The sequence below is a fragment of the Balaenoptera physalus genome (assembly GCF_965194825.1).
Source record: "Balaenoptera physalus genome assembly, chromosome: 3".
NCBI classification, from domain to species: domain Eukaryota; kingdom Metazoa; phylum Chordata; class Mammalia; order Artiodactyla; family Balaenopteridae; genus Balaenoptera; species Balaenoptera physalus.
The window spans coordinates 101,631,934-101,658,777 of NC_138890.1; the positions used below are offsets into that span (position 1 = coordinate 101,631,934).

General features: G+C 34.8%; 1 protein-coding gene across 4 annotated transcripts in view; it reads left to right on the plus strand.

The window, feature by feature from the left end:
- KIAA0825 overlaps window positions 1-26,844 on the plus strand; it is a 426,330-nt gene that overhangs the window by 90,826 nt on the left and 308,660 nt on the right. For all 4 annotated transcript variants that reach the window (XM_082458005.1, XM_082458002.1, XM_082458003.1 and 1 more), the window contains one exon: window positions 23,761-23,922. In XM_082458005.1, the coding sequence (XP_082314131.1) occupies window positions 23,761-23,922 (162 nt within the window). The remainder of the gene's footprint in view (window positions 1-23,760; window positions 23,923-26,844) is intronic.

Consider the following 26,844-nt stretch of genomic DNA (forward strand, 5'->3'; position numbering starts at 1 on the left):
GTTTAAATTGGCATTTTTCTGAGTATGGACTGATCTCTCTGCACAGGGATTTATAGAGGAGAAACTGCTGGTAGCTTTGAGAGTTAGACCAATCCCTTCCTCACATGTGGAAATAAGAAAATAATCCTTAGCTTTGGGTAAAATGTTTAAAAGTTATAATGGATTTCCAGTCAAGGTCTTTTGCCTCTGTCATTCTTAAAATTTAATGTCTATTCCTTTGTTTAATACATATATTTTTAGTTTGCTTCTAGTTTTACCAGAACATTCATAAGCACTTTGATGGTTGGGCTATCTAAATGGAGATCTAAAATTGCGCTTGTAAGGAAGTAAAAAGTTACTTAAAATTAAGTACAGTATATTGCTTCAATCAAAAGCCAAACCTTTCACTGTTTGTTTTTGCAACTTCTTTTCAACATTGAGTAAAAACAGAAAACCCTTGTCTATTATTTAGAAAAATGTAGCTTATCTTGTTACCTGTTTAATCTTTTCCATAATAGAATCATAGGAAGTACCAAGTTAGCAGGTAAGTGCCAGTGAGAGATGAAAATCTAATAAGGCCTTTGGAATTATGATGCCAGTGATATATGAAAAACTAAATAATTTGAAGTTTTGATATTTTTGATTGCTGTGACATGGTCAAACTGAACTGATTTTAGAATATCTGGCATTATATTGTTTGTCCTCCAAGGTAAAAATTATTTTAAGTTTAAAATTCAGTATTAGCATTTCCATTAGCAAAAAGCACACAGTACTAATCATTGCAGTAATTATTGGAGTAGACACCCAGGTGTGCGAAATAACCTATCCTGAAAAGGAGAGAAATACCCTCCAAATTTTATGATGATCATTGTGAAAGAAAGTTATATTGTAAAATTGTTTTATAGTGCCTTCCTATATCTTTTTTCCAAACTGTACTGAAATCAATTATTATCATCTTTGTTAATGTTCTTTTAGTAGCACAATAAAATAGTAATCCTTCAGCTATTTGAAGAGTGTGTACTTTTAATGGATATTTTTCTTATAATTTTTCTTAGTCATGGTTACAAAAACCATAAAGTTCCCAGTTATTGGTATATGGTATATGGGTCTAGTATATGGTATTGGTTATTGGTATACCATATTGGTATATGGGTTATTGGTATATGGGTCTAGTTAGTAGAGCCTGAACCTCGAAGAGCAATGGGAAGATGCAGCAATTACAGCCTCTTTAAGATTTAATAGCTAAGATCTAATGTGGAATCAGTATGTAAAAATGAGAAAAATCCTTGTTCGACTTTATAGACAAGATATTACTGCACAGATTTTGCTGAAGCTTTATGTTCACTGAGTCCCTCTAAAGAGACTTGTATTGTCTTTATAGAGCTTGAACAGTTGGCCTCAATATCTCATTATTTAGATTAAGCATATGCAAATTTGTACAAGCTCTCTGTTTATTGATAAGTGATAATCTCATGTTTTGCATTGTTTCTGTGACATACAGACAACAAAATATAAGTCCTTTATATTTCTATGAAAGGTACTCATAGGGATTAGAGTTACAGAAAAATACATACTTTCTTGACATTTATGAGTATATCTAAAAACAGAATTACTAAATACTAAATTTGGTGAAGATCACTCAGTCATGCACCAATGTGAGTTTTTGTTAAATTTTAATCATGTGCCAAGGTTTCTAAGACACAAAAAGGAAACCAGAAATCAGGAGGATGTTTAAAAACATTAAATACACTGCTATGGTTTGCATCCTTGTGGTTTTTTCCCTACTATCCTGATAGTTCTTTAAGGTTCTGTCATTTTCAATCAACAGAGAGTACATGTGATCAGTATATCTGATAAACTTGTCAATGCCTCTTTAAAGCAGGATTCCCCAACCTATTCAATTCAGATCCCCGTGCTTCATTTCAAGTATCATCTTGATAAGACAGAGCTATGTCACAGGCATCTGTGTATAGCCAGCTCAGTCTACAACTAATTTGTGCAGGAAAAAATTAAATCAGGAGGTAAATTATTTCATGATTGCTCATTCCCAACAGAGTTGGGCATCATTCTGAAGAAAATATCAAATAATTGGTTTCAGGCCGTGTCAGACACAAGCAATTCCCTTCTCTAATGGCTGTGTGTGGTAGCACCAGGCCTCAGGGGTCAGCAAAGAACTGGAAATAGCTTAGTGCCAGGCACGGCAATAGAGAGACGGAGCACATAGGAAATGAAGTGGCAATAAGTGCAATCCATAGGGGAAATGTGCTTCACTTGGAGTTTAATATATCGGTTCAGAATCTGGCAGGAAGCCATGCAACAATTGTTTACCTTTTTGTCAGCATCTGCATCTGTTCTGTTTTGTAAACAGCACTTAACTCTCAGTCGGTAAATGCTGAAATCAATAACAACTGTTAAGGGATTTCCTCCCCCCCCCCTTTTTTTTATATTCTATAACAAATGCACACTACAAACAATGTTTGCCTTAGATTAACAAGGAACAGACATTAACAGGGTCAAAGGGATTTGGTTGGGAACATTTTATGGCTTCTTGGGTTTACAGTAATTATATCTGTGTGATTTGAATGTATTTTGTAACCTATCCAAATTAAACTGTTAAAAAAATGCTAGCAAGCAGTAATGAAGATGATTTTTTATAATTATCTTAAGTACTGTGTATAGAAAACTGCTGGCACTGTTTGTAATAATTTAGTTCTGTGCAATATTGTGTATTACAGCTGCTATGCAGAAATATTAAGTTGCCTTTTGCAGTTTTAGGAAATTAGTGATTATAACCATCAGTACTAATTATTTTAAACATACAGTTATTAAAAAAAAATTACACACCACAGTGAGACATAAAAAAGGTTCAATCTGTGACTAGTGCCTATAAAACTAAATATGTCATTAGTAAATGCAAAAAACAGGAAAACACTACTTGTAAGTTCACTGTCTTCAGGGACTGAGTAGATGAATGCTGTCAAATGCAGGATTGTTAACACTAGTTATGGCATCACTGAAAAGTGAATATCACCAAGATCAGAGGAACACATTATTGCCAATGGGATTTATGCCTGCCTATCTCCACTCACTACTTAAAAATTTTGCTCCTTAAAATTTCCCCATACACCATTGCTTAGTTGCCTTGTTTTCACTTTATTTAACTACTTCATATCTGATTTAAACCATACCTAATTTTTTCTTCTGTTTTTACTTATATAATAAACATTAAATCTTAGGCTTTCCCATTAATTTTTGTCAAATGTATGACATTTTTGAATCTTTCACTGGATTACCGTAAGCCACAAATAAAAATTTGGAATTATTTGATCAGGTCACCTGGTCAAGATGTCTTTTCAAAATTTTATGTCTAAGTGTTTGGTGTGAATATTTCAATTTCCTTGACAGTTATTTTGCTACTTCACTTATCTAAATTGTTTTGGCCAACATTTTTTGAAAGTTTGTTGTATTTTTTTATTAAATAGATTTAATTAGAAATAAGAATTTGGAAACTTGAACAAGAATATCTTTCATACTTTTATCAATACTGGAAAGTACTTTGGCTTCATTTTCTTCACTTCGTATTATTTGTTTATTTGGCATTCTGTCTGTCACCTATGTAAGACATTAATTAATATATGGTAATATACATACAACCACAAGTTATATGTGACTGTATAATATAAATTCATTTTTATCACCTAGAATATCTAGATTTTTATTTTTCATTATCCTCAGAATCACAATCCAGATTTCATAAATTTGCACTTCAAAATGTTTATTTGAATGAAGTATAACATGTGTTTAGGCTTAGAAACTACAGAAGAGTTGCCTTCTGTAAGTGTACATTCTGTCCAGAGATAGAGAACCTACTTTATTAATCCATCCCATTATGATATTTATATGATTCAGTAAAAATGAACTAACACTTAACACTGCTGCAAGCTCTGATCTATAAATGTAAAGAAAAAAATTTTTTGATAGAAATTTTCATCTCCAGATTAGAATCTGCCATTGAAAACCATAGATGATGTTTAGACATAATTTAGAAGTCAACTGTCACCTTTTCTAATTACTTCCTTTATCAAGGAAAAATTGTCACATGGTTCCATGTCTCTCTCTCTTATATTTAAAGAATATAAAAGTGAAAGACTTTAGCTTCTATTGTTTGTGCTTTGTGTCTTTAACATCTACTTGATAGGAATTACTTTCTTACTTTTGCCACTTCATGTTAAATATTTTATATCACATCCTACTCAGTTAGTATGCAAGTTTAAAAAGATTATGATTGAAATTTTCATACTAAAGGTCAAAATGTTCTAAGTTTTATTGTTCCTAAAATAATCAAAGTGGCTATCTTGCATTTATGTTAGCACTAAAGTTAACTGTCTCTAGCAAAGTTTGAAAAATTGTAGTGGTTATTATGTTCTGATGGAATACGTAAGGCACTCATGGGGGGGATGGGTATTGTCTATGAATCATTAGCTAATTAAAAAAAATTGATTGTTAAAGGTAGCCCTTTGTTGTATTAGATGAAGGCAATAATCATTATTCCCTAAGCAAAGGGAAAATTAAGTGCTAATTAACAAGTTATGAAGTGCACAATAGTAGTTAGAGAATAAGCAGCATTTTCCCACTGGTAGCAAATGGTATCTGGGAACAATAGTCAACAAATTGATTGCTGATAACTAATTGTATTTTTCAAATTCCCCAAAGTAATGTTAAATGTCATGAGGTTACTCAACACCATAGCAAAGTTTCTGTATTGAAATCTTAACTTGTAATAAAATTTGGGTATTGTGCTTCTAAAATTATTATTTTAGAATTTATCCTATACATGATTATTTACTTACATGTAGTATGTTTATTGTTAATTTGATGTTTTCTTTTAAGAACTTGAAGTCTCATTTCAGTTATAGTTTTATTTCCTTGTTTTTTATGTAAGATAAGTCTTTGGGAAAAAAAGATATATGTGGCCTTCTTTATATTAATTTAAAAATAGTTTAATATTAGCTTTCATAGTCATCAAACAAGATTTGCTAAGTTATCTATGTTAGCAGTTTGAAGCATCTCATCTTTATTGATGATGTGGTAGAGTTGACATATTTTATGTTCTTAGCTATTATGCCATAACTTAGGTTTGATCTTGAAAATTGGCTTTTAAGGTATTTTAATTCAGTATCTCCATGAGATAAAGGATTGAATACTGAGATTAACTTTTTGATATCACATAGACATAATTCTAAATGTTAACTTTGAGTTTTAATAAATATAAGAGAATTCTAAAAAGGCAGCCTCTGTTAATATAATTTTTTATTTCTCAGGGAAAGAACAGATTCGTACTTTTGTTTTTTCAATAGTTAGAACTTATACACACTAAGATAAAATCTGGTCTCCATATTGAATCACTCACAAAAATAAGATTGCTCATCTAATATCACTTGGGAATCACTCATGCCACTTTGTGATAAAAACAAAGGGGCACAGCTGCTTCCCCAATTTATCACAAGCCTTTTGGAGCCTTCTAGCCTCCAAGTGAATTCCAAACATATAAGTCTCACTTTGGCAAACTGAGAATCTTGGCTCTCCAAACAACTGTAAATGGCTGCTTTCCTATCCTCTTGCTTGTTATGAGTGAAAGCAAACTCAGATGATGATTAAAGAGAGGGACTTTACAACTTTCCTCCAGCTTATTGTCCATTGTTCCTCTACCCATTTGAGATGAGGACCACAGGAAAACCCTTAGCCATGTGGGAAATTCCCATTTATTGCTCAAATTTACCTATTTTCTGTTACTTGTAACCAAAAACTTTGGAGAAATATGATCTTATCAATAAATGCCTTATTTAAGTTATATTAAGGGCTCTGATAATACTCTTTTTATATCATTTGTTAAAAGCAGAATGATTCATAAGCTGATCTAATTGAGGCTCTTTCTCCCTTAGGTCCCTTTGAATTTTAGGTACATGTTTGATGATCATAATCCTTGCAGGCTAGAATCACAGGCATCTTCCACAGCATGTCCTTGCAGTGCCCTACCACTTTGGACTAATGGTGAGGAAGTCTGGCTCTGAGATATCTAACTCCCTGGAAGATGCCAAAGGTTGCAAAAGGCAGAGTGGACTATTCCTCATTAGGAAGATACCCATATTTGCTTCTCAAGTGGCAGGGCTTTCCTACAGAGCCCTTAGGAGAAATCAGAGAGGTTCTTGAATTGGTCTTCTCTAAAGACAACCAAGAAGGGGAAGAGGAATGCTTACGGCATGAGCAAGAGCTTAGAAGAGGGAATGAGCTTGTCACATAATGGAGAAGCAGTGTGGGTGCTGTAGAAGAGGTGAAGCAGAGGTGAGAGACTCCCATTAACAAGCTTAGAACAAGGTGAGAACATGCATCCTCATTCACAGGGCAGTGGGGTCTCACGAGGGGCCTTTCCTGTGAAAGAAGAAAGCTAAGTTCCTACCTTCATGAGAGGGGAGGTGGGACCAGAGGGGAGGTGACTCCACAGCCGATAGGAAGACCAGAGCATTTCTGGCCTAGATTTACATTGTGGGAATGGGAAGAAAGAGAAAAACCGAGATTTTGAAAATATATTAAAGTACTTTTACTTTTTGTTCAGTCTTTAGTGTGCCTTTAAACACGTTAAAGCTATGCTAAATTATATATTTCATAAACATTTGAATCTGAAATTTTTTTCTAGGTCATATTTATAGATTTTGTGATATCAAATATTTAAGATAGGAAATAAGATGAAAATGTCTTTATTACTTAGGTAATCTTTCAGAGTAATAAATTTTAATTATTAAAAAAAATTAAAACCTCAGATATATGTTAAGGAGAAAGTTAAGAACTCATTTCCTTCCCTCAAATCCTGATTCCGCAGGATCACCTCGCTTATTCTTATACTTTGTTGAATATTGTAGAATTTTTTGTATGCACATATAAGAATTAACATACAAATTTGTATTTTTTAATGAGATCAAACTAGACCTACTATTCTGCAATGTGCTTTTTTCCAATTAATATTTCATGATCTCCTCCCATGTCAATGCAATCTGTTCTGACATTCTTTTCAGTAGCACCATGATATTCCGTTATATAGATGCAGCATAATTTATTTGCATGTGGCTAAATTTAAATTAATCTTATTAGATTATTGACTCACTGGATTTAGAAATGTCTTAATTTTTTCCTTCCAAAAGCAGTACATGCCCACTATTTCATAAATACACATGTAAATGTGTGTGTGTGTGTGTATGTACATATTTGAAGTATATAAAGTAAAAATTGTTAGGTCTCTTTCACCCTCTCTACCCTTAATCCTACCATTCTAAAGTGATCCCTGTTAATAGCTCGGTGTGTACCCTTCTACACTTACACACCTGCCTGTACTGTGTATGTACATTCTACAAATTCCTCTGCAAATTTTTTTTTTTACTATGTCATGGACCTCTTTTGTATGAATATGTATGAAATGCATTATTCTTTTTATAAGCTGCAAGCTATCATATGATTATTTGATTATTTAATTATTTAACTAGCTCCTGTTGACAGGTGTTAGGATTTCTCCCAGTTTCTTTTCTTTGTATGCTTCTGTGTATATCTTTGAAAGCTTTGTTCCTAGAAGAGTTATTCCTGGGCCAAAGAATAAGCTAATTTAAATTTTGATGCGTAAATTCAAATTGCCCTCCAAAACCAATATAGTCAGTTGGTTTTAACTACACAAATTCAGAAGCATGAATACCTAGATTGATGCATGTTTTCATTTAGACATCAATTCATTAATTATGATTTTGTGTGTGTGTTAAAATTCCTGTGCTTGGCTGCCTCCTTCTGGATTATCAAGGCTATTGCTGTCTTGTCAGCTATCCTCTCACTGCTGCAGAAAAACAAAAAAGGCCTGGGGGTGAGGGCAGGGCACTTAATGCTGGATGCCTTATAGCTGTTAGGAGCTTTGGAGCCAGACATGCTTTGCACTCCAGTTTTGCCACTTGGCATCTTTGAGGCCTTGGATAGGTTGCTTATCTTTTGTGAGTGTCAGTCATTTAATCTCTAAGATGGAGGTGATAATAACAAGACCTTCCTCATAGTGTCTAAGTATTAATATAGATATTATACATAGTGTCTGGCACAAACTAAGTGCTTTGTTATTATCACTATTTAAAACATATGTAGCATTAATCTGACAGAGTGCCTTGCCATCGTATGTTAATATGGTGTTCCTAAACACCAATATATGACAAAAGGCTGCATGTTTGTTATTTTTAAATCAATTTCTCATTGAATACTTCATTTTATCTTTAAAATGCTTCATATAATGACATCTGGAAGAGCTATACTAACTTTTTTCAGTTTAGAAATGAACAATAGTAATGAAATAAGACTAACTTAAAATAATAGATATATCTGGATCTCTCCTTTGTTTATCATCTTGACTCTGACTGCCACTATATGTGAATGACTACCTGATCTAGATCCAGCACTGATTCCCCCCCAGAGCTCTGTACCTGTAGAGCTTAATGTCTGTTCACCAGGTCCCTCGGATATCCCACAGGCACTCCACACACAGCATGGACACACCGGAACGCCTCGCCATTCCCCTGATCCTGGTCCTCTTCCCCAATCCAAGTTAATGCCACTAAGGATCACTCAAGCGGAAACTACGGCTCATTCTCCCCTTCCACCCCCTCCCCCGCCATCAAAGCAATTACCAAGATTCTATATTTTGCCTCACCACCTAAATATTTTCAAGTCTATCTCTCCCTCTCCATTTCTGTCATCAAGGAACAATTTAGACCTTTATCATCTCTCATTTGGACCGTTAAAATAGTTTTGTTTCGCTTTTTAATTGGATTTCTTACCCTTATTCTTGTTTTCCTCTAAAACATCTGCCGAGCACTCGCCACTCCCCTGTTTAAAGCTCTGCAGGGGCTCCTCACCACTGTCAGGAATAAAGCCCCAGCCACTTAGTATTAGAAAGCAAGCCTTCCTTGACCTGGCACCTGCCTCCTTCAGCCTCATCTCATGACTCTCTTTACCTCATATTTTTCACTCTCTAGTAACACTGAACGGACAGAAACCCCTGCTCGTGCTCTGTTGCCTCCCGTCTCCTACCCTCTTCCTCCCCTTCTTTGCCTAATTCCCACTGATCCTTTATGACGGCTCATGTGTGATTTCTTCCGGGAAGTTTTCTCTGGGCTAGAGCCCCTAATCCATGCTCCCACCGCATCTCCATATGCCTTCCTCAAAGCTCTTAGCATATTCTATTAAAATATCTAATTAGGGGTCTGTCTCCCCATATGGATACTAAGCACCTCAAGGGCAAGTATTATTTATTTTCCCCAGCACCCAAGCCACTGCCTAACACGCGATAGGAGTTCAATGAATATTTTTTTAACCAAATCATTTTCTTGAAATAAATCAGTATCTAGAGGTATATTGTAGTAGCCAACTAATCAACTTATTAATTGAGCCCCTACTATTTAAGAAATATTGTGCTATGATTAATGGGAATTCCAAAAGGCATAAAACCCTTACTTCCCATCTATATTGAGAAATCAAATATGAATATATGAAAAGCTGCTTGGGAGTTAATGCAGACAAGCAGTTGTAGAGTTCTGAGAAAGTGATTCCAGCTGGTAGGGGTCGCTTTTGACTTCTGTCCAGGATGAACAAGATGAAATGGAAGTGTGTTGGTTGCAGGGTAGGCAGGATCTGGAGAGGCAGGAAGACAGTGTTCACTTCCTGGTGCTTTCCTGTAATGCAAAGTAGGGAATGTATACAGAATGGAGGGTTTATCTGGAAGGCACAACAGAAAGAAACCTGGGCCTTGTTTCTCAGTCCTCCTGGCTTCTCCCATCTCATCACTCAACCCAGAGGTTTCTGACAAGATGCCTTATTCTGTAGCTCAGTCCTACTCTGCTACCCACCCACACCCCCAGCTCAACTCTGAAACAATCAATAATATTTCTTTTGAGAAAAACTACTTTCCTCCAAGTAATTTTTTCAGAAGTTTGAAATCAATTTAAAGCCTAAATTATATTTGATGTCTTCAAGTGCCTTTGAAACCAACTGAACACGTCTCGGTACTCAGTAGAGCGTAGGTTCTTCTGTCTCGGTGCAGAAAGGATTCAGCGAGAGGCAGAGCGACAGGTAAGGAAAGAGTTTATTAGTACAGGACCCTTGTGAGAGATACAAGTGGGCGGGCAAGAGAGTGCCGCACCAAGAACTTAGCGGGCTACAGTTTTATAATCAAAGGAAAAGTGGGGAGAGGAGAAGACCAGCTTCTTCCTCATTCTTGAGTAGACGTCACGCTTCCAGCATCAGCTTCTCCTCCACATCAGGTGGGGGAGTTTTCTTGTCCCTACCTGGTCAAACTGGGACTGTCATGGCACAATGGAAATGAGCAAAAAGGCAGTAACATATACTAAAATATGGTAAATCATCTTAGGTTTCAGTGTAATGGCACCTTTCCCTATGTTTTTGTTATTAGTGTGCTCAGAGAAGCGTGTCCTAGGAATTACTAACTTACCTTACTGGTCAGGATGTGGGTCTCAGTCCACCATTGTTTTATTGTTTGGGGGCGTGTCTCATGCTTCTGTTGCATGGTTTTGTGGCTAAGCAAACCTGCTTTCTTGAGTGATCATTAACTTATAGGGCTCTCGCATACTTTTTCCTTTACTTATGATCCCTTACTGGGATTAACTATTTAATCACCTACTTTGTCCCTTTTACTCTGTCCCTATTACCTTCAAATCTAGGAGGTGAAAAAGACTAACCTACAAAGCACTATGAGAGGAAAAAAATCTTATCATGTCAAATTAATCACCAAGTAATTTGTGTAAAACTTTAAGTATATAAGAAATTCAGAGAAGGGAGATTTTAGTGTAAGAAAGAGCAAGCTAGAAACACTTTTTGGACTTGAGTTTGGCCTTGAAGGGTATGTAGACCTTGTGTAGGCAGAGGTTAAGGGAAAGAGCTTCCCTTGCAGTTCAGACAGCAACGTGGTGGAGATTTACTGTGACTTGTTGGAGACCATCAAGAGGCCTGTGACTGGCACATAGGAACTAGTCTATAGATTACTGGTGAAAGCATTAGCCAGGACTCTGAGCTTGTGGGGGTCCTTCCATTGTTCTTCCATTCCTCCTCTCTGCTTCATATGCGAAAAGGGGGGGGGCGGGGCACTGATTAAAGAAGAATGTGGTAGTTTACACAATAGAAGAAAGCGCTAAACAATTAAACCTCTGGAAGGACAGAAACGAAGTTTTCTGGAGACCTGAGCAAATGGAGCTTAGCTTTCAAGCTGTATTTCATCACTTGTTGTCTTGGTTTCTCCCCATGTGATGACTTCATTCTCGGACCAGTTTTTCCAGTCCATAAAGTAGGTGATCCCTGGCCGCTAGCTTCTTGCTTACATCCTAACAACTCCCTGGTACCTCTGTTCAAAATGTCTCAGAGAAGGCCTCTGAACAGGCAAGGGATCAACTCGTTACTAGAAGGGAGAAAAGGGTGCTGGGCAGACAAAAACTAAGGTGTCAAATAAATGGATGACTGAATGCATGACGTGATACCTAGCATAAGGGCAGATTACATACAGAGTCTTGAAAACTTGTCTTTGATGTTTAAGTTATACATGGTTGTTGTTAAATGTTTTTGAGCAGAAAAGTAACTTGAGAGAAGTGTTTAAGAAATAGAACTTGTCCAGTGATGTGTAAGATTACCCGAATGGGAGGAGAATATAAGGAAACTGCCTAGAGGACCATTTTCTCTCAGATATAAGTGTGAATTCTGATGAGAGTTTATCCTGAAGCAAAGCCTTAAACATTGAAAACAGGATGGCTAGGTGGGAGTACAAAAAAAAAAAAAAAAAAAGGGAGAGAGAGAGAGAGGCGATAGAGTACTGGTTCTCAGAGTGTGATTTCTAAATCAGCAGCCGCAGCATCACCTGGAACATGTTAAAAATGTAAATTCTCTGGCTCCACCCCAGACTCACTGAATCAGAAGCTTTGGCGGCAGCCTGGCAATCTGTGTGTTATCAGCTCTCCAGGTAATTCTGATGCCTGCTATAGTTTGATCCTAATGTAGCAAGCACATTTAAAAAGCTACTTATGAGCTTTGTGACCTTGAGCAATTTATTTAACCTCTTCATACTTTCAAGGCAAGTGCTAATGTTAGTGCTTTCCTCACAGTTTAGAGGATTAGCATAAATGTATGGAAGAATGCTTACAACAGTATCTGGCACAAAGTAAGCATTATGTAATTATTTTCTATTATCATTGATAGCACTTGGTGTTTGAAAGAAAGATACACATAAAAGATGATTCTCAGTGCTGGGTAAAGTTTGCATTGTCTCTTGTTGATGGACCAAAATTGTCCATATTATTCTTACATGGATCTTACTGAGTCAAGCTGTTCCTAGAAGTCACCTCCTGACTCCCATAGTACTTTGTTTTTCAACTGAAATTTAGTGTCATTGCTATTTTTCTTAAAGAGCACTTTCACATTTGTCCCTCAGTGATAAGTAACTTACTTTTTCTGAGCCTCTTTCCTCATTATGGTTTCGGTGAAGATGAGAAATAACGTATGTATGGTTTTTACCATATATTATGTGTTCAGTAAATGGTAGCTGTTGATTACCCTTATCTCCATTTCATCTTGCCGCTCCTTTTTAAACATTGTTTCTCCCTTTCTTTGTCACCTTGTCTGTGACTGTTTCTCTTTCACATTCGTCCTTCTCTTCTATGGCAGAGGTTTTCTGTTCCATAAAGGGATAGTTAGGATTTTAGGCTTTACGGGCCATACAGTCTCTGTCTTTACTACTCAACTCTGCCATTGTGGCACAGAGCAGCCAGAGACAGTATGCAAGTGAATCCGCGTGGCTGTTTTCCAATGAAACTTTGTGCACATTGAAACTTGAATTTCATATAGTTTTCATATGTCATGAAATATTCTCCTTTTAAAAAATTTTCCCACCCATTTACAAAGAGAAAAGCCAGACTATACCATAGCTCACAGAGCATACCAAGACAGGCTGTGGGCCAGATTTATCCTACAAACTATAAAGCCCCAATCTCTGTTAGAGGGGACTGTCCCCGCCACTAATCTCTCACTGCCTTTCCCTCTTTCTCCCTTTCCATCTACTTTTTTTTTTTTAATTGAAGTATAGTTGATTTACAATGTTGTGTTAGTTCCAGGTGTACAGCAAGGTGATTCAGTAATATATACATATCTACACGTGTATATATAGCTGAACACATATGTGTGTGTATATATATTCTTTTTCAGATTCTTTTCCATTATAGGTTATTACAAGATATTGAATATAGTTCCCTGTGCTATACAGTAGGTCCTTGTTGTTTATCTATTAGTAGTGTGTGTGTTTTAATCCCAAACTCCTAATTTATCCCCCCCTTCCCCTTCGGTAACCAAAAGTTTGTTTTCTACATCTGTGAGTCTATTTCTGTTTTGTAAATAAGTTCAGTTGTATCATTTTTTTTAGATTCCACATATAAGTGATATTATATGATATTTGTCTTTCTCTGTCTGACTTACTTCACTTAGTGTGATAAGCTCTATGTGCATCCATGTTGCTGCAAATGGCATTGTATCATCCTTTTTCATGGCTGAGTAATATTCCATTGTATGTATGTACCCCATCTTCTTTATCCATTCATCTGTTGATGGACATTTAGGTTAGTTCCATGTCTTGGCTATTGTAAATAGAGCTGCAATAAACATTGGGGTGCACGTTATCTTTTCATACTAGAGTTTTCATCTTTTCCAAATATACAACCAGGAGTGGGATTGCTGGATCATATGGAAACTCTATTTTTTTTTTTTTTTTTTTTTAAGGAACCTCCATACTATTCTCCATAGTGGCTGCACCAATTTACACTCCCACCAACAGTGTAGGAGGGTTCCCTTTTCTCCACACCCTCTCCAGCATTTATTGTTTGTAGACTTTTTGATGTATTTCTAGCTACTCTTATCTTCCTTTCTAATTTGTCACAACCGAGTTACCAACAACACTGGGCCCAATGCAATGCAAGTTGAATTCTAAAGTATTTGTGTTTATTGAACAGTTTAATATTTTTTATTATAATACAAAAATCAAAGACAACTAATATTTATATACGCAAAGAAAAACCAAGTTCAGTTTAATTTTTCATGTATTTTTTTATTTACTTTTTTCAATCAAAAGCAATATTTTCATGAAATAAACTGTAACAGAACAACAGAGCCCATTACTGGCCATTTATATCAAAATAGGTTGACAATCAACTCCTGATCATGTCCTCAATTAGTTTTTTATCTGTGGACTTTTCTTAGTTCTGAGTTTTTAATATATATTGAAACTAATGCCTTTTTTCTTGCCTGAAGTTAAATAGTTGAAGAGGGATAAATTTACTCTGAAGAGACAGGGGTGGCCACAGGAGCTGATGGTGACTGGTATGAAGCATGGCCCTGACTAGTCACCCCTATCCTACTTTCAGATGCTACTCTGTAGCTCTCTCATATCTGTTACCACCAGTGGTGTATGTCACATGGTTGCCTAGTGCATTATACGTACAAGGCAAATCTTTGTTGAGCTAGCAAGTGAAACCCACTTAAAGATTTTTTTCGTAGCTCATAGGCCTTTTGAGGGAAGACAATATAAAAGATGATATTTTCCCAGGGGGCTCCAAAGTCTTATTTGAAGTTTAAAGGAAATATGACTTTGCCTTTGTGGCTGAATTAACTATTACTTAGGTGAGGAAGACAGCTAAAAAGGTAAAATACCTATAAAATTTGCTCAGTGAGGTGCTATCACACCTGGTAAATGGCTTCCCCAAGTCTAAGGCCTGTGCTACTCTCTGTTAGAATAATGAGCTCATGAGTACAGCTTTCTGGGTGGGTACAAGATATTGCTATTATCACCATATCTATCTCCTTTCATATTAACTTTAACATACCTTCATAGGCATTATAATTTGCCTACTGATAAAAAAAGTGTAAAGAGAATCTTACTCTTTAATTTTTAGTATAAGAGAGGAAAAATGTTCAATTCTTTTGAAAGGTTATGATTCAATTAGAAAATATATTAGGAAGCATACTCAGCAGGTTAGTCTTAACTTAAATCCATCTTTTTGATGATGGCATTATTTTTATGCCAGTGTTAAATTTTTTTAATTAATTTTTAACATGTTATATTAAAAGCTGATAATGTAACATCTCTATCATGGCATATTCTTTTAAAAAGTGAAATATCAATTCTCAGATACAACCTTAGACTACAATAAAAATGAATTGTTAACTTAGTTTAAGATTTTTCTACAGGTTAATTTTTGGTCATGATAATAGAATGTAACACCTATGATAAGAGCTATAATTAACTGAACTCTAGCAAAATTTGAGACTGAGAAAGGGATATTAGGAAGATATTTCATTAATAATGTGCCATTAGCATACAGTACTTAGAATTTAAACCCCATTTCATTACACTAGAGATGTCTTTTTATTATGATGTTCTTTAAAAGGATCAGCATATCTACGTGTTTATAACTGGGAGTTATACCAGCATAAAACAAAAGTCAGCTGAGAAAATATTCAGAAATTTATCCTGGGTACATTTCTCAATTTTGGCTGAATTCAAATGTAAGCCATTCTTTGATTAGCATCTTCAAATAACAGTGACCACATCAGGAGTCAGATATTCTCTCTCATGTTCTCAGTCAGAAAAACAAAATAAGAAAGAGAGAAAATAGGAGAGGGACAGGAGTATTATACCCTTGGCAAATGAATGAGAAGTCTGATCCCTTGTTAATGTAATACTGACAGCTTCTGCCAGAGAAGATGGAATGGAGTGTGGGAGAATTTTGTTATCATTTAACAGTACATTTAGGTAACATCCAGTGGAGCCAGTGTTGGCCTGGGAATCATAAAAGGGTAATAATAGAAGCAGTTTCTTTTTAGTTTTTCTCATTGACCCAGAAGAATAGCTTCAAGATGACTTTATCTCCACCCTTTTCAGCCAGTGGTATGTGAAGCAAGGAGAGATTTGCCATGTGAGCCCTTCCAAAGGGAACAGCAAATCTCCATGTCACGTGGGGGCTTTGCGTGGGTTGTGAGGATTTATTCCAAACACAGTGACTCCCTCTGTCCCTAGGTCTACCTGTCTTTAGACCACGATTACCAGTCCTGTCAATGGATGCAAAATTAAGCATAACAACTATCTTTGCCTGGAACAGTCAGAGAAAGGAGGTATAGCAAATGCAGATATGGTGTATACTAGCAATTCAATCTATTCTAATAGAATGATTTGGTCATCGTGTCCCACTATCAAAGCAGTAGCCACTTGGTACTGATCTGTGTGTTTATCTAAATTCATGAGCAGGTAGAGGATTAGTTAGTTATTCCTCAGTTTATTCCCTCACCTTACCACAGGGCCTATGTCTTAGTAGGCAGAGAGTTGTCTCTGTAAATGTTTTGAGAACTTTTATCATATGGAAAGAGTGATAAGGAGATTATGAAGTAGAAGCTGGACCAAACCCATTCTTCTTGCAAAGGGAAGTAGACATTTCTAGAAGCTACAGTTCTCCTCAGTGGGAGGAAGACCCTGAGGCCTGCTCTTCTGACTTCTCATCAAGTCAGGCACACCAAGGCAGAGGGCCTTAACCAGGTTATCAATGAGGCCCTAAGGCCTCAGTGGATCGGGGAACCTCCTGGAATCATATGCCATTCTTTCTTGAGCATAGGTGCATAGCTTATATTAGCTCCTAAAAAAGATTATGACCACATACACATGAAAATAAAACCAGTGTTTTGAAGGGTTGACATAGCAAAGAAGCAGTGGAAGGTCTTGGAGTGGAGCTACCATTCAATTTTATGAATGTTCAAGCTTAGAGATGGACCTATTAAATAACAATGATATTTAAAGTATTTTACAGTGAAATAGGTCTTTGATATATGGTTTATGGTTCTTACTCCCTGAAGGATTTCCTGTTAAAATTGACATACAACAGTTAATGTTAAACTCATTTAATATTAGTATTTTACTAAAGAAGCTTGCTTATGGTAGGGAAAAAAGCCAAACAAAATGAGTTAAAAACAGCTGGTGTTGTCTCTGACACTCACCAGTATGTACCATCCACTATGATGGATAATGGGAATGCAGTAAAGAGGGAAAAAATCTCTGCCTTTCAGATTAAAGTTGCAGGAGACAACTCCCAAACTAATAATTATAAATGACATAGTAAGTGCTAAAATAAAGATATGTGCAGGGTAAAATACGGAGGAACATGGAGAATAGGAAACTAAGCTGGCCTAGGATATAAGGGCAGGCTTCTCAGAGGAGGTGGTAATATCACACATTTATACAGCCCTTATTACCTCTCAGGAACTGTTCTAACATGTTAACTCAGTTAAAACTTACACACTATTGAGGCATAGAGAGACTAAGTAACTTCCTAAAAGTCACACAACTAGTAGGAAGCAGTGTCAGGATTTGAACCCAGACCCTCTGGTTCATAATTCCATGTGTTAGTTACTCCATTGTGCTACCTCTTGAGCTTCAGGTAGTGGTGCTAGAAATAGCAGCATGCCCCATAATAAAACATGGGGGAAGAAACAAAAGTAGGGAAAGAGTGAAAGAAAAGGGGAGTCCAACTTCCAGCTTCTAAGAGATAAACATTTCCTGAATTCACGTTCAGATTCATTTACCTTTTTGAGGCTCAGCTTTCCCTATAGTTCCTTCTCCATCCTCTCACCATATAGAAGAAGGGTCCTGACACTTATCTGTGGGGTATCTAAATGTCTATTCACTGTGTCTGGTTGCACTTTCACTCAACTTCAAAGTTATTCACTTCCTCCTTTTAGTCATTCATTGACTTGCTCATTAATTTACTCAATTTATCTTAAAGTTTTACCCTGTTTGTTTTGGGTAGTACATATGCAAGCTTCCTTGAAAGAGATAAGAAATAATAAATTCAGTCTGGAAAACTAAGGTGGAAATATTCTTTGTCTTTACCTCAAATGCTTTCCTAGTCATATAAATTTGGAAAATAACTAAAAGTTACAAAAATAATGCCATAGAAAGGGGGGAAAACAGCTTCAATTTCTTCTTAGTGTATGTGACAAAAAAGCAATGCCTGCAGGTCCTTCATGATTTCCATCTACTGATGAGGCTCCTGTAACAAAGAAGGGACTTAGTGGTTTTGTTCTGTTCCTTCCCCTGCTGTGTGGCTCCTTGGAAGCAGGTGCTCAAGAAGGCACAGGGCTCCTTCAGGCCACTGGAACACAGCAATGTGCTCCAAAGCCCCACCTGCTCTCAGAAAGTGACTTGGGTACTAGGAAAAGTACAGCTTGTTATTTGTTCCTAAGCAGTCTCTGCTGACTTCTTATTGTAAGACTGTTTAAAAAGTTCTCTTTACTGGAACAAATATCTTCCATTTGGATTATGTCATGAATTTCATCTGGAATAATGAGACTGTCAATAGCTTTTGTGTGTCACCTCTTTTTTACATCACTTGTCTGGTGGCATCAAGAATACTTCCTCACTGAAAATGGATCCATTTACAGTCAATAATAGGGTGGCTAGTGTTCGTTTTTCTTGGGAAAACTAAAATGTGCACCTTTTATCCTATTATACTGATCCACCAGCTTCAGATTATCTGATTTTCTAGCTTCTCATTTTCTCATGTATCTTAATGCTATTATTAACAAGAATTCTGTTGCTAATGGTTTTGGAAAATAATATGTGTACTTTCAGCCACAACCCACATTTTTATGTTCTGTCTGATTTAGCTGGACTTTGATATTTATTCCAAAAGCTGCTTTGTTGTAGATCAAATGTGAGACGCTTTAATGTCCCTCTAGATTTATTTTCAGTGTCCCTATTTTTGCTACAAGATAATGGAGTTAATATTCTAAGTATTAGTTACTGGGTGAAAAACACTTCTAAGTACATAATTTATAGTATTATATATTCTTTATGAGTGATATATCTATACGTGTGTGTGTGTATGTATAAATATATATATAGAGAGAGACAGAGACAAGAGACAGAGAGACAGAGAGAAGAGAGAGAGTCTATTTTTTTAAGATAACAGTTCTATGACTATCTGTGCGTTTTTTAATGGTGGAATTTTTTTCTAAAGTATAATTGTATTTTTAAACACAAAAAATTGTGTTTTAGTCAGTCGTATCAATATGCTTTATCAAGTTTCCACATCATCATTGTTTTTATATCTTTTTGCACACATTTTCTTTTTTAGAAATAATTTTTAAATCTATTTTGTCAAACAAAATACTAAAAAGAGTGTGTATGTAATACTGTAATTATTTGTCTATTTATTTATTTATTGACCTACATCTTTAAATATTTATTGTTTTGAGGAATGCATCTTAGGATTAAGTATGAAATCTTTCTTTGTTTTATATTTCTTTCTTTGTTAGATATTTCTAGGGATTTCATACATTTATTTTTTTTAACTAGTATTTTTGAGTGTCTACTTTGTGCTGGGTTCTTAAGATACTATAATGAATAAACTGGACGTAGTCTATGGACTCAAGGAAATCATTTAACATTTGTAATGAGTGTGCCTAAAGAACTCTAACTATTCTTTAGGTGTTTTTTCTAGGAGCAGTTCTTCCTTTGCCCAGGGCAAATGTATAGATAAATAATAATTTATCTTAGAAATTCCCTACAAGCATTCCATATGTCTTCCAGAAATGAAAAAAAAATCATAAATAAATTTCTTGACCATGGAAAAAGTAGAGGGTTTTGTTTTGTTTTGTTTTTAATAGTTATTGTTGTTTTATACAATAGCACCTCTTTGGTTGACTTGCTAAGACTAAAATCCATTTTCTGATGCCTAGAGAGTGATTTTCAACCACAAAGGTTTTTAACTAGAGTTCATGGATCCCTCAGGCAGTGGTCTCAAACTTTCCTGTGCAGAAAACTCACCTGGGGCACTTGCTTAAAAGGGATCTGGAGATGACCTAGGGATTTGCATTTTTAATAAAACACAAAGTCCTGGACCATGCTGCCCTATGACAACCATGGATGGACTTCAGGTGGTTCTGTTTAGCCCTGAAACTATGACTACTTGAATTTTTTTCAATAAGAGGGTCTACAAGGATTTAGAAGACTTTCATTAGTTTCTCAAAGGAGTCTGAAAAATACCATGATTCTATTAGGAACAACAGTTTATAAGTGGAAAAGGGCAGCAACAAGAACCCACAGTGAAAGGCCTAACAATAGGGGGAAACACTACAAAGCAGCTATAAATACTCAAGTGGGACTGTAATCCAGAGCAGTGTCCCCTAAGCAGTTTGAGAAATTCTAGAAGTTAATAGATACGTCAGTAAACCAGTGTTCATTGGTCAAAAAAGTTTGAGAAACATTAAGTTTTTAATTTTTTTAACTTTATTATAGAAGTGAATAGACTTTATTTTACTAATTTGCACTGTGAATCACTTAAAAGAATCATTAGCATGTAGTAATTCCCAAACCTATTTGATCACAGAACCCTTTTCGAATGATTGTCATTTTGAGAAATGCCCTTTAACAGAGGGACAGACATTAGTCCCTGAGTGTGGCACAAAAATAAGTAACTTTCATCGTAACCTTGTCATGAAGGAAAATTTCAATTGTGTTCTAAATCCTCTGAATAATAGAATAGCAGAGAATTTTATATTTTAGAAAAAATTTTTATTAAAAATATATATAGAGGAAAAAACCTCAGCTATCTAGTTATTATTTACATGAATTTATTCATTGTTAGTTGATGGTGAATTTAAATAATGTCTTGCTCTAAAATGGAAACTTAGATTTTTTCTTTATAATTTTCTTGGGATTTAGGAGAACTTTGTATTTCCTAAGAATCATAGAGCTCATTCTACAATAAAACAACAATCCTTATTTCATGTATTTTATAACAATGATTGGTACCCAGCTAAACATATTTGCCTGTGTGTAAACAGATATGTCCAAAATTTCTTGAAGTAAGACAGTTCTACAGTGATTTAAAAAAAAAAAGGGGTAAAGACCAGATTGGCTTAACACGGGAAGGCAAACTCCTGGATTGATTGTATACAGATAAGAATTTATGGAGAGGTGACTTGGAGGAGAGGAACAAACTGAATCTTGAAAGAAGAAGGAAAAGGAGATTAATTTAGTGAAGGCAAAAGTAAAGGGAACTCCTGCTGGGGAAACCCTTTCCTAGTGTGATTAACAGTGAAAAGTCTAAGGAACAGAAAAATAGGTATGCTTGGGCAGAAAGAAATCATGAGCTGAAGTGTGATGATTAAAACAAGTCCTGTGAGATAAGTTTGGGAAATTCTATTTCATCCTTTGTGTTTTATTTTACTTCAGTTGGACTTTCACAAATTGAATTCATCACAAATTATTTTCCCCATAAATTAACCCTCAAGATGCACCTTGGGAGAACACTGAGCTAATAGTAATAGCAAATAAGAACTACTAATTAATGGATCTATATCATAATCATTGCTTTTCGGGGACAAAATGATTAGATTTAGGTCATACATATTATTCTATCCTCTTTCATTATTAAGTTATAATGATTCATGGATTGAAATAGATTTGCCTTTCAATATTGTTACATTTCTGGAATACAAGATCCTTCTAAATCCAAGTCATGAAGGTAAGATCTTTTCATGTAGAATCCTCCAACCCTACGTATTTTTAAACAAGTAGCACTGTTAGGTCATATATATATCTATACATAATTCTGAGAGATTTGGGGGGAGGGTGGCTTTTTTGCTTACTTTCTAAACATTCACAATATTTCCAATTTAGAATTGAGCTACACAAAACCTATGTTTAATTTCCAGCCAAACTATTAAAGAATTAGGAAGAATTCTTAAAATTTTTGAAAATTTGCCTTATAAACAATCTGGTTCCAAAAAGAACATCTTTATGATTTAGAAGGTTAGACCAGCCTCCATCTACAGGCCAAATGAGAATCAAGCAACAGCTAAGTGAATCATAATATATTTGTTCTCCTTTCTTTTCGTTTTTGGGTCATGATTTTAATGGCAAAACCTTAGTTATACATGATGATTGTACACGCTTGTGTTCTCTGGCATGCCTATGGGAGACTAGTAGATGTGAGTAGGGCTATTTAGAGATAGACTTTAATATGTGTGGGGTTAGCATCAATGTAGAGGTGAGACAGTTTTTGTAAATACTTAAAGATTTTTTTAAGCATTTTTTTACTCTTTTAAGAACGGGACTAAATTCCACAGTTTAAGTTGGCTGACTGGTCTCTCTCATACTCTCTGCAAAGACACCATGGCATTTTTGGTCCTATATCATATGAAAGACTGTATCACATGGCTACAAATTTGATACCAACATTTTAAAGTTTCAGTTAAGCAAGTGGATAACCCATAAAATTGTTACATTTCTGGAAACTTCCTTCTAAATCCGTGTGACAAAGGTAATCTTTTCCTCACATGGAATCACCAGACCTTATATCATTTCTAAGTAGCACTCAGTATTTTCTCTCCAAAGGCACTTGAAATGCTTACTTTCTAAGAGTTTACAAATTTTCCATTTTGTAATTAAGCCTCAAGACACTTCCTATATACATGTTTTAAGAAGTGGCAATCAAAAAGGAAGGATTTTTTTTTTTTAATCCTTGAAAATTTGGTCAAAAGTACCGTTTAGTGAGGTCAGTCTTTTTCTCCATACTCTTAAGGAGTAGACGTTGTTTTTTTTTTTTAATAGTATTAAAATGGTAGTGTGACAACAATGAATGTCATTATAAGGGAAAAAAATCAATCTTTTGAGTTGTATTGTTCTTAGGAAAGCAATAGATATCATAATTATTTAGATGAAAGTTATTTTTAATTATGATTTCATGAATAATATAATCTAGATGCAATAAGTTAACTTGCTTCTTTTTATTGCTCTAGGAACAACACTTTTAAGGTCTTGAAGACTTATATCCTTTATCTAGTTTTTTTTCTTTTAAATTTTTATTTTAATTTCACACTTTAAAAAATATCAGATTCCCCAAAAGTTAATATTTTACCACATTTCCAAATTTTCATTCTCTTTCCCGCTTAAAATGATTTCTCTTTCTGAACTGAGAATAAATCACAAGTATTTACCCTTATATACTTCAGTGTGCATTTCTTAAGAACAAGGGCATTCTCTTTCATAACCACAGTATAGTTGTCTAAATCAGAAAATTAAGTCATGCAGTAATAGCATTAGATTGTAGATCTTACTCAGATTTCATCAAATTACCCTAATAATGTCCTTTATAATAAGATAAAATAAAATGCTGATCATGTATTGATTTCAGTTGTCATGTCTTTTTAGATTCCTTTTGACTAGAACATTTCCTAGTCTTTGTGTTTCCTGACATGACACTTTTGAAGAGTACAGACCAGCTATTTTGTAGAAAGTCCCTCAGTTTAGGCTTGTCTGATATTTCCTTGTGACTAGATTCAAATTATGCCAGACCTTAAAAAAACAGAATTGTATAAGATGTGATTTTATAATGACAAATCACATTCCTGTTAATAACTCTGAGATTTAATATAATTATTTAATTGTCATGTTTGCATCAAACATAATACTTATCTCCAGCTTCCCGGGGGGGGCGGGGGGGAAGACTCTCCCAGGAGATTTTATATGTATTTACTAAAGAACAAACTAGGTTTAATTATTAAGGATCTTGTTAGTTTTGATGATTTAAGGAATCATTGATTATTCTAATATTGAATGAGAAAACACATAACATGTTCAATAGTATTGATCTGCTCTTTTCACAGTTACTCCTGAATGCCCACAGAAAGGAAGAAATGTTTTCCTCTCCTTAGATGAACTCGAGTTCTTATCACAGCTCATAAAATCCTTTTTGAAGTTGGAACAAAATGTTCAGGAATTGTTTGAAGAAATGTTTTTATGGCTCAAGACACCCAGGAATACTTCAGGTAATATGCTCTTCTGCAAATCTATAATTCTGTTTTTGCTTCCTGCTATTAAATCTATACCATTACCTGAAAAAACGAAAATACAGGACAGAATTCCTTAAATAAACATTAACTATAAAGCACACCATGAAATTACATTTTTATCCTTTATACATTGTAAATTCCATTGTTTTAATTGAAAAGCATCATAAGTCAATTTTGGATAATTGTCTTTAGTTAAAATAAGATCAATTTTTTTTTTTTTTAACTCAAAGAAACACAGCCTGGCCTTTGGAAATATCAAGGAGACCGGATGGTCTAGTAACTCCTCCTTTGCCACTAGCAGCCTGATGACCTTGAGCAAAATATTTAGTTTCCTCAAATGACTAGTTTCTCATCTTTAAAATGATGATATAAGACTAAGTTAATTTCCTCTTTATTTTCTTTCAGTATTAAGTGCTTTAGATTCCAATATATTATGTAGGGTTGTGAGAATTAAATGATTTAGTGAATGTAAAATATTTAAAAGAATGTCTAGCATATCATAAACAATAAATGTGAGTTGTTACAATTGTAATTATAATTATACAATATGTTGTTTTTAGTTAGTCTCAACAAAATCCTTTTAAAGAAAACTGTGCCATGTGTGTTCAAATAATGTTTCTAACAATTCAGAGGCATAATGGTTAAGACATGTTCTCTGTTTTCATATCTATACTTATAAAGATTTTCATCTATATCAGAGTGGACTATACAAAGTTCTCTTTTACATAATACCACATATCATTTTAAGGAGAGTAAATTTGAATAGTGGCTGCATTTGCAAAACAGAGTGAGGGAAGCAAGTGATTAAAAATCAATCTGCAAATTTCAAAACCTGATTTCTTAGTGAAATTTACATTTAGTTTAATATATTTACTTTTGTATTTCTTTATTTACCTAGCCTGGGTAAATAATGTTAGAAAAGTTATAGGATTGGAGTTTGTTTTATATTAAGCATAGGTTACTGGCCTTCTACGTTTCAGGTTAAGTTTAAGCAGCACTATTAAATTATAAAATAAATAATGTAGATTGTTTTTTCCAAATTTGGATATAATTTGAAGAAAAATGAGTGTGGAATATAGATTTCTGAATCTGACAAAAAAAATCAAATGGGAAAATAATAAAAACATAGGACAGATAATATGAAAATTAAAAAATGGAATGAAAAAGTCGATTTATTAGGAGGTAATGTGAGCCCTAGAGGGTCTTCTAGATGGAACTAACTGGATCAAAGAGAGATCTGAATAGAGAAATATGATGTCCTAATTTTTGACAAAAATTTATTGGTGCCACAAGCAGTTGACACTTGGTGTTGGTACTCATCCATCATGCCCGGCTAAGATTTGGCATCTCTCATCCACATCTCTAGCAGATCTTTTCTGAGGTGTGGATCAAAACACAGAGTGAACTCCAAAGCATCTAGACCCCTACCCATTTGGATTCATCTTGTATTGGTCCTAGGCCAGGCCCTTGAGAAATAGCTCATTCTGAGAACTTTATTCCTCTTAAGGGCAGCATAAATTCAAAACTAGAATTGTGTTAGAGAGGTATTCTAAAGATATAAAAGTTCAATAACCAAGAACTGAAGCAAAGATTTGACATACTGATTTCAGGAAAAAAGGAGAAAAAGAAAAAGCTGGTTCAGCTGCACTGGATTGAGATCAAGCAATGTTGAGACTTGCCAGTGCTGTGTATTTGAGAGCAATAGTTATGATTATTGAATAAAATCAACAGAGAAAATATATAATTATGCCACAATATACTGTCTTACCCCAAATTTGTCATCATATAAGCAGCATGGCAGATAAAAGCAACTTCAGTATCACATTAATAATAGTGTACTATAGAAACACATTTGTGGATTATCAAACATAGTAAGTGGAAGGAAATTTGAAGGACAGCTGTAAGAAATGTCTAAGTATTAGAACATCCTCTTGTGATATATGTGTTCTTCATTCATATATTTTTGTAACAAAGCCAAGATTTAATCTGCCATAATTTTATGTAAATGGATCCCTGAAAAGAATGATCTTGAGGGAAATTGTCAAGAAAAATCTTAAATGGTTTATTCAGTGTAGCCACGTTAATCAATTCTTATCAAAAGCCTTGGTTTCTTAAATCAGGAAGGAAAAGATTTCTTGAATGATTAAAGAAACCAAATGAATCTTAAGTTATCCTGATAGTTAATGTTTTGCTTAGAAATCTTGTGTGGGAGAGGATGGGGAGAAAAAAGATCAAGTCATTTGGTTTTTGGTGTATTTATTTTGATTGGAACATATTTTGCTAATAAAGATCTTGGAAGGAGTTGCCTAGTATGTCTATGTAACCAAAACAATGTGATGAAAAGTAAGGTTTTTTTTTTTTTTCATTGTCCAGATGTTTTAAAAATATCCAGGTGCTTAACATCACATAGAGAAAATATAAAGATGATTAACCAAATGTTTTACTTTTTACTTTGATGTTTACTACTATAATGTAGATTTGGCCAACTTGGCAGTGCTTTTAGGAATTTGAATACAACGCAATAGATTTTGTAGAGACACAAGAAATATTTTCTGAGAAAGAAAAGATATTTAGTCATTATATTTATTTGCTTTTGTTTGGTCATGATTTGATGGTTTTCTATTTTGGTCATTTCAGAAAAATGATAGGACATTATTTCACTGTTATGGGATCTTACTGTATTTCTTTTAGGTGATCTTATCTTATGGAGTGGACTCGGGTTTGATATATGGGGCACTTCTAATACTCCTTCAGAATAAAGCTGTTCTTCGGGCAGTTCCTCAAATTTTCCAAAGGTGGCATCTGAGATTTATCTAAACCAGGAGGTTTCTTGGCCCTCATTTTTCTTTAGCCCCAGCAATGACAAAAAGCAATGGCTGCTTCAATTGGATGTAAGAA